Source organism: Coffea eugenioides, chromosome 11 (genome assembly GCF_003713205.1).
Source record: "Coffea eugenioides isolate CCC68of chromosome 11, Ceug_1.0, whole genome shotgun sequence".
Taxonomy (NCBI): domain Eukaryota; kingdom Viridiplantae; phylum Streptophyta; class Magnoliopsida; order Gentianales; family Rubiaceae; genus Coffea; species Coffea eugenioides.
The window spans coordinates 45,008,668-45,017,700 of NC_040045.1; the positions used below are offsets into that span (position 1 = coordinate 45,008,668).

Here is a 9,033-nt window from a genome sequence, read left to right on the forward strand (position 1 = left end):
GATTAGCAACGATCAAGGCAAGAAAAGGGTCCGAAGATCGTGTTGGGATCTTCCAATACAGAGATCTCTGTAATTCTGGCCAGGAAAAAAAAAAGAGAAAAGAAAAGGAGAAATATTTATACATGCATACTTGAACAGAATTAAACAGAAATTAAGAGTGGCGGAGTGGAGAAGTGTATCAGATGCACTTTGAGTTGTTTGAGGTGAACCGCTGGTGATTCTTTGTCAACGTTGTTATGAAGACCTCTTTTTCCTTAAAAGAAAAGAGAACCCAGGTGACCGTGGCAGGACCGCTTTTTTCCCATGAAGGCAAACAGATTTTCTTTTCGCTTTATTTATTCATTTGCGTTTACGCGAGTGGCGGAGTGGAGAAGTGTATCAGATCCGAAGGCGCAAGCACTTTGTTTAGTTGTTTGAGGTGACCTGGCCGACCGCTGGTGATTCTCAGAACACAAGTTGTCAACGTTGTTATGAAGACCTCTTTTTCCTTAAAAGAAAAGAGAACCCAGGTGACAATTGAGAAACGTGATAAGCAGGACCGCTTTTTTCCCATGAAGGCAAACAGATTTTCTTTTCGCTTTATTTATTCATTTGCGTTTACGCATACTCTAAAAGGAATAGAATTGTCTACCTTGTCAAGGACTGGGCTAGCCTGCACTTCGAAAACTACACAGCATTTAGTTAGTCCGGATTCATACGCACAATGGGTTGTCCAAAATAAAATGTGGCCCAAGTCATTATTTGTCTGTAAAAATTTAAAATATTTTATTTGAAAATGTACCCCCATTAGGGAGGAAAATAAAATACTATATATTATCCGAATTTTATAGTAGTAGACCTAATTGTGTCTTTTCCTTATGTTTACTCTTGCCCAAGAGCACATAGAATATGTTATGTCAACATCATGTTATTTCCTTGTATTTGGGGGGGGGCATCTCGTGTTGATGCAAAGTCATCTGATGGGTATTTTGGGGTTCTTTTTCCTACTTCTAACTTATTAGCTATTCTTAGTGATGCTATAACATTCTAGTTTGATCCCACCTCCCCCCGATATCCCCCGCTCTAAATTTCAATCAGAAATTTGAGTGGCGATAATTGTTTGATGGCTAGCTAGGCAAAGAAAAAAAAATCTTGGATGTTGTAGCTGCGTGATTTAAGGTTTATCCAATCCAAAGTCGAAACGAATACTGTAAACAAAGCTCTAGCACTAGCAGGATGTGAGTTGATCAAAGGTTTTGTCAGTTCTCAAATTCTATCACAGGTTTATGTGGTCTGAAAGAATTTTGCAAAGAGAAAAGGCTTGATTCCAATCCAATCACCAGTCCTGTCGCTTTCTTTATCCAGGACGCAGCTCCACCTCCAAATTCTCTGAATTTGTCTGTAATACACCCCTTCTCAATGCCTGTAGCTGTTGTCCAATGTTCAAAGCCTCACCATAACCACATAAAAACTGATAAATAAAACAAAGAATGGCCCAAAAACAGAAATGAGCGTTTTTTAATTTCCCAGAGTCTCAAATGGTGGTGCTGCAGCAACCGTAAGCGGTGGGGCATGCATGAGGACGGCCATTCCACCACTCCTGCACAGCCAATAGCTGCATACTTGACTCCCTTTTAGGTGCCTCTCCATTCTCTGTCTCTTTCTAATTTTTCAACTGGGAAGCATCTTAATGTTGCCCTTCAATGAATATTGTTTTAAGTTGTACATTTGCTTGCATCAGTGCATGACACTGGAACCTGAAATTTAAGAGAGAGAGAGAGAGCATGATAGTTGACTTTGATTGTCCTTTGATTATCTCAGAATTCGTGGCTATAACAAATTCTTCTAATGGTTTATACTTTGAAAAATGGAACAGGTAGATTTCACTCAGAATGGCTGAAAAATTTAGGAAATTTATGGGGCTATGCTGTTCAAGAAAGCCTGTGGTGGTAAGCACCTTTTCAATTCCCTCCATCTCCGTGGTAGTAATATTACTATTGTGAAAACTCCAGCTTAATTTAATGTCATAATAATCTTTTGACTATATGTCAATCTTGCCCTTCTGGAATGAAATTAAATATCATCGATCACAATTTCCACTTACATTTATTAAAAGGAAAAAAGCCTGTAACGTTGAATATCAAGAACCCAAATTGAGCAATTTTTAATTATGTCAAATTGCGGCTCGTTGCCGTGCTGTCAACCAGTCCTCCAGGAAAGGCTGATTAGTGAAGTGATAACTGATGGTTGACCTGCCCCAGGGAAAGGCCCAGAGGCCACCCAAGTCCTTACGGCTTATTCTATTCAAGAATTATTGCATATATACTACAGTCACCAAAGGTGAGGGAGTGCGTGGGCCGCGGGCGGAGATTGCGTTTGAATCGGTGGCTTATAATTTCCTATGCTATCATTTTCTTGCACCATGCAGTTTGACAGTGTACAGTGGTACTACTGTTTATGAGTAGGGAATATATGTTATGAAAATGGGGAAGGGCCGTCCGGCTCTTCTGGGGATCGCTCATCTTCAACTTGGTGTCCTTTCACTGTCCCAAACAATACGCCTTTGTAGTCTGGTCTAGAGAGGACTGCTGTCCGGATAGGGAGTCTCTATTGGCAGATGCGACTTAGTTTTTTGGGTACGTAAGCCTTTTGTTTACCAAGGACACGGTAGCGATTTCATCAATCCAAAGACTAATTGATTCACCGCAGTTTTCACGTGAAAGACTTGTAGTAGGTACTTGATGATCAATAAGAAGGATGAACTATGAAATTTCTGGTACTAGTCGTCATGACTGAGTAAAGTCCATTAGGAGGCGAAAGGTCCATTTCTACAGCTCATTTCGTCCAAAAAACTTCCATTCATGGTGAAACAAAATAAAAGACAAAGCAGCACAAGAAATGCTGATCTACTTGCTATCTAAGTAGGTTTAATTTGAAGGGGCTCCTAAATCCTAATCCCACCAGCGACTGAAGGAAGTTGGACCAATACAACAAACACGTAGACACACCTTGACCGCCCCGTATATGACATGACAGCGGCAGTCACCTGCCCTAGTTACCATCCACTTTTCATCCGTGCATTAAATTTTCTTCCGTCCACAATGGCTTCCGGATTCCGGATATCCATCCATCCATCCATCCCTCCCTCCCCAGTGTTCCATTTGTGACATATAACAATTAATTAAAAAAAAAAAGCATATTACTAACTAGGACAATACGATTGAGTACTAACTATTTTGGGAAAACCAGAGGTGAATTTCCGATGGCCATCTCCTTAACCATGATTAATCCTTTCTATAAAAGCAGGGCCTCTTTAGCTCAACTTTTAAACAAGAAGGCAAGAAGGAAGCCGTGTCCTAGCCGTCTGTTTCTTTCCTTTCTCCGTCTCCCTTGAGTCCGGGCAGGCCAGCGGAGAAAGGACCAAAAAATCCCCCATCATCATCTTTGTCTCTGCTGCAACCTTTCCATACCCCCCATTTCAGAATTTTGAATCAGAATTCTCAAACAGGTAAGATTCATTTCCCCCCATGCAATCATGATATCCCATCTTGTCCTGTGTAAGTCACCTTTCTCCAAATTTATGGAGTATTCCTCTGCTTTCCTAATTTATTCAACGTTGGGTGGATATTACAATCTTATTCCCAAGGGAGAGGAAAATACACCCAAAGATTTGAAAAGCTTATACAATATCATGTTAGATACGCAAGCAGATATCATGTCCAAATGGTTGAAGTTACATAGATTATGGCAAAAATTTTCAGAAATTTTTAGGTTATACTTAGGTAATCAAAAAGCAGATAATTACATAAGAACGCATCTATATGAAGTATATATATATATATTTGTTGATCTTCATATAAAGAGCTCAGGCATACGAATTTCATGTTTCTAAGTCACGAAAATCGGAAAATGAGGAGTATATAATTTTTTTGTTTGAATCTTTCCGAAAAGAGTAATCCTGCATTTTGCAGACAGGGGAGATGGGGAAAGATAAATACGAGGAAGCCATTGCTGGGCTGCAGAAGCTTCTCAGGTACCTGCCTGCTCTGCCTGCCAGTGTCTTTTTCCCTTTCTGTCCTTTCTGAAAATCGTTGGGATCCCAACCGAGATAGTCAAAGCAATTCCCACGTGAAATTTCTATCAAAACCTGTCCTGAACTGTCATTTCGCATTCGGTTCACAAAAAGATGTGGTACTTTCATTTCACATTCACCAAGGAGTCCGTCGGGCAACGTTACTAAGCGTCATAGGTTTGCCGTGCACCATTTTTTCCAAGTAGTAAAAATTATTTTCCGAGTTTCAACTGTTTTTTGTCTTCGTTTCTTTTCCTTTCTTCTCTGTTTATCTTCCACGTGGGACCTCACGGTTTGTGACTTTGGGACAGCTTAGGTAAGTTTGATGTAATAAATAATAATGTGGTCCCACAGATGGGTCGTATTGTATTGTTTGATGTCTCAATTTCTGACTGGCCGGCATTTCCGTTATCTTGATGTTTGTGAAATGTGGCAGCGAGAAAGAACAGCTTGAGGACGTGGCAGCCGCTAAGATAAGGCAGTTGACGGCTGACTTGGAAGCCACCGCCAAGAAGCCGTTTGACCCGGTGGAGAGGATCAAAACCGGGTTTGGACACTTCAAGAAAGAGATCTACGAGTAAGTGCGCTCAAATAAGTTTAACAAAATAATAATAATTTGAGAACTCTTGTAGAATATTATAATTCCATAGATTCTTGGGATATGCTGGTGTATTTGTCATTGATTGAAAATGTAGGCCTTAATTTTTATCCACTTGTTGTCAACCCCATTTTGGTTGCGTCTCTGTCTTCGGGCTTTTATATGTGGTGGAATGAATATGAACTTTATTCTGGTCTGTACTCTACTCATGCTCCAAAAGTTATGGAGGATAATACTAGAGAGAAACTGTTGCTGATTTGTACCTCACTAAGCCTAAAGTTGTCGTTAAAGTGATTGACTCCAACATGTCGAGTTTTAGTTTTAGAATGTAAAGTTGTCTGAAATTTGTAAAGCTTTGGTGTCTGAATTCTAAGAAACAAAAACATCAAAATTCGGGTTTTTTTTTTTTCCAATGTTCGGTTTGAGAACTTTGTTAAGAACAACTAGGCTTCATGAAAGCTTAGACGAGAGACAAGGCAATTACTCGCCAATTGAATGAACATACCACTATTGGAGTTCCACATTCTCAAGGAATGGTTCGAGAATTGGCTTAACCTTTTATTTTATTAAACGTGTGATGTGTTTTAGTAAGAACAGCTTGCTTTACTTGCTTCATGAAAGCTTAGACGAGAGAGGATGTATAAAAAAGGCACTTTTCTTCTTGTTCCATTACTTTATTATATGTCGCCACTTTGATTGAATGAACATACCACTATTGGAGTTCCACATTCTCGATGAAGAAAGGAATGGTGATCGAGAATTGGCTAGTAACCTTTTATTTTATTAAACGTGTGATGTGTTTTAGGAACAAAATAGAGGGGAAATAAAAAAACTTGACTTGGGGGACGCAATCAATCGTAATTGGTATAATTGACTTGTAACCGAAGAATGACGGTCTCAAGTAGTCTAAATGATGCCTGAAAATTTTTATTTATTTTTTTTGGGAAGGAGGGGAGGGGGGGTTGGTGGGTGTAAGAAAAATCTGCCTGAATTTGCCTTTCCATGACTTGATCAAACATTTTTAGGTAATAATGATAATAAAATTGCCTTTGCTCTACAGGAAGAACCCTGGTTTGTTTGGTGAACTTGCCAAAGGTCAAAGTCCCAAGGTTAGTTATACTGTTAAATTGGTATACCTAACCGTTTCAATTGGACGTAAAACAAGGCTGGGCTCGGGGAACCAAAAAGAAAAACCTTATCTGACTTCTTAGATTCATATGTACATTGGCTTTTTAGAGTTGATATAGACTTGTTCTAATACTACTAAAAATTACTCGCAGTTCATGGTCTTTGCATGTGCCGACTCCAGAGTTTGCCCTTCGGTTATCCTCAATTTTCGACCAGGGGAGGCATTTGTGGTGCGAAACATTGCTAATATGGTCCCTCCATATGATAAGGTATATAATATTGACTAGTTCCGATACATAATATTAATGTTTTCTGCATGCTAACTATGGTTAATGTTATCCGATACATAATCGTCTAGGACTAAGACTTCTTGAATTTACACAGCGTCCTGTGCCATGTTGACCTTTCGACTTACTAAACAACAGGACAGTAGGGCTTCCTTTTCTTTGAACTTGTTGTTTGTAATTTTAATGATATAGTTTGGAATTACATGTATTTCTATAAAAGGAAAAAAAAAGTAAATATCATGACTTCATTTTGTAATATATTTCTCCTTAACCAATACATACATATCTTTAAATTTTGATTCTTGAAGCGTCCTTCCTTCCCTTTTTTTTGTACTTAGACCTGTACTAATGTTTGTCTCGCTAATCATTATCAATAATGCCACAGACAAAATATTCTGGAGCAGGCGCGGCTGTTGAATACGCAGTGCTGCATCTCAAGGTGAAACGCATGAATATATTGTTTGTATTCCACTTTATTTGTGCACGTCTGATTCGTTAGGTACATAACAACTGTAGATCTCCTGTCGAGGTAACTTGTTAATTACTAAAAATTAGGAATGAAGCCAACTTCCGCAAACTCCAACGAGGCCAAGGGGAACTAGTGGAGAAAAATCCCACCTTTAGACTAAAGGAGTGTATTATCGCACATCTTTTGAATTTTACTCTGGGTGCAAAAATTTGAACTTCTGACCTCCAATTGATCCAATACCTTAACGTTTCACCTAATAGCCAACTCACACAAGGAGAGCTAGTTTCCAGCTTGTTTAGTGGATTTGTCATTCACATTCCCTCCCAGACGCCTTGGAATCAATATGTATATGAACTGGTGATGGAAGTGAAGTTTTTGTAAAGTGATGAATCTTTTATCTCGATTTTCTCTTGTTTCATATTTTGTTCTTTATATATTGTTATGGCCTTTAAAATCGGGAGTATCATTGTCAGGTAGAGAACATTCTGGTTATAGGACATAGCTGTTGTGGAGGGATAAAGGGGCTGATGTCCATTCCTGATGATGGGACCACTTCCAGGTAACTCTTTCTGCCTTTTATTTGGGGTTTGTGGACGTATTAATCAGACCGACTCATGTGGGTATTCTGGAGATGTCAAACCCTTGTATTTATTTATCATTTTTGTTTCTTTACTACATCTACGAGTGGAGGAGACTACGGATCATATAATTGTTGTGCTATTTACGTGAGAACAGCAACAATTCCTTTTTTTTACCTCTCTTTTTTCCAAGTACTACATCGGAATGAGAACAGCAACAATTCTTATCAGCTTTGTTAATTGTTGTCTCTGTCTAAAAACCAATTCTAGTTTTTCTTAGTTATCGAGTAAAATTAGTCCTTACTAGTACTCTCACCAACTTAGTTAAATGTTGCTCTCTAAGTTTGCAAGTTCTCTCTTTCTTTTTTTCTCCTTTTATTTTCTTTTTCATTCTTGAGGATCGGAGCCTTATAAATAATCACAAGGGGTAAGCAACTGAGTGGGGAAATCACAGGCTGCGTAATCCTTGGTGATGATTCAGTCACAAAGCTAGCCTACTTAATCCGGACTAATTTTAATTTTCACACTTGGGAACAACAGTGATTTTATCGAGGACTGGGTGAAAATTTGCTTGCCAGCCAAGGCCAAGATTAAATCAACTTGCAGTGGCTTGGATTTTGCAGAACAATGCACAAATTTGGAGAAGGTAACTGAAATGCTCATGCCACGTATACTGATATTAGAAATTTCGAAATTAATTTATTTACTTTCTTTTAATGTGGTATTGACGTTCCTTTTTAAGCTGTTATTATTTTCGAATGATTTACAGCTAATTTTTTTTTATATAAAAAAAAAATTCTTCTTTTGTTTTGTCAATGAACAGGAGGCAGTGAACATATCGTTGGGGAACTTGTTGACATATCCTTTTGTGAGAGAGGCTGTTGCCAAGAAAACGCTAGCATTGAGAGGGGGACACTACGACTTCGTTAAGGGCTCTTTTGAGCTTTGGGATCTTGACTTTAACCTGCTGCCTGCCTTAACAATATAATAAGCTTTGCCGTCTTTCACGTAAAAGATTGTACTGCCATATAGTGTTGTCATGAACAATGGGTAGCTTCTGCTCTCGTGACAAGGATAAATGTTTCCTTTTTCCTTTTATCATTTTCTATTGAATCCAAGTTTACTATCTAACATATAAAACGAAAAAAAAATTGAACTGATGATGATTAACAACACTATAACATTTCCACAAGTATGCAAGTAACGATTAAGGATTTTGTTTTTCTAGTTAGTCAAAACATGGATAGTCTACCAAACAGCTGGCAGAGATTTTTGTTTGTTGTTTCCAAACATTACCATGATTCGCATCGTCCCACTTGTGACTCTTATTTCTTCATTTGAAGAAATTAATAATAAGCCAAACAAAAGATTATCCAAATTTGCTTATCAATTAAACCGGAAGGTATCTTGGGAATTGGAATCAAAGGAAGCCTCTGGGTGCAAATTGTACTGGTCGGCCCAATGATCAAGCATCAAGCCAGGGGGTCTCTAGTTTGACCGATCAAATTCATTTAACCTACCGGTTCAACTGAAAATTGTTCAGCTAATCTGATTTTTCAAAATAATTGTGGGTATTTATTTTTAAAACAAAGTGTATGTACGCATTTAACAGCATTTATACATAGAATCTTCATTTAAAAAAACTTTACCATTTACTTAATTTTTATTTGATAACTAAATATATTTTTAAATAAACTTGTTTACTTTTTTATTATACAATTAATTCTTTTAACTTTCCAAATTGACAATATTTGAGTAGTTAGAAAATTATTTTATTTTTAAATAAAAATAACCACTAACTCGACCCTATACCCGTACTCCATTAAGTTCCAGCAAAACAGCTCTAGTATTAAATGTATCGGATCCTATTTCTTGCGGTTCTTCAAGATTAGCGCATGTGATATTTTCACCAACTCCAAAAT

General features: G+C 37.9%; 1 protein-coding gene across 2 annotated transcripts; it reads left to right on the top strand.

The window, feature by feature from the left end:
• Positions 1-1,460: 1,460 nt before the first annotated feature.
• LOC113751454 (carbonic anhydrase 2-like) lies at positions 1,461-8,235 on the top strand. Of its 2 annotated transcripts, XM_027295471.1 has the most exons (10): positions 1,461-1,617; positions 1,856-1,928; positions 3,951-4,012; positions 4,488-4,628; positions 5,710-5,758; positions 5,930-6,046; positions 6,450-6,503; positions 7,007-7,092; positions 7,652-7,757; positions 7,935-8,235. In XM_027295471.1, the coding sequence occupies exons 2-10, from the start codon at positions 1,872-1,874 to the stop codon at positions 8,097-8,099; spliced, it is 837 nt and encodes a 278-aa protein (XP_027151272.1). In that variant the 5' UTR covers positions 1,461-1,617; positions 1,856-1,871; the 3' UTR covers positions 8,100-8,235. The 2 variants fall into 2 exon arrangements, with proteins under 2 accessions (XP_027151272.1, XP_027151273.1); XM_027295472.1 differs by lacking the exons at positions 1,461-1,617; positions 1,856-1,928 and adding an exon at positions 3,303-3,487.
• Positions 8,236-9,033: the final 798 nt, after the last annotated feature.

What these genes read in the sequence shown, in the direction of transcription:
- LOC113751454 (XM_027295471.1), top strand. Translation starts at nt 1,872, where the DNA reads ATGGCTGAAAAATTTAGGAAATTTATGGGGCTATGCTGTTCAAGAAAG. An exon ending in TTCAAGAAAGAGATCTACGA is followed by an intron (nt 4,629 to 5,709) that starts GTAAGTGCGCTC and finishes TTTGCTCTACAG; the next exon opens with GAAGAACCCTGGTTTGTTTG. An exon ending in TGGTCCCTCCATATGATAAG is followed by an intron (nt 6,047 to 6,449) that starts GTATATAATATT and finishes ATAATGCCACAG; the next exon opens with ACAAAATATTCTGGAGCAGG.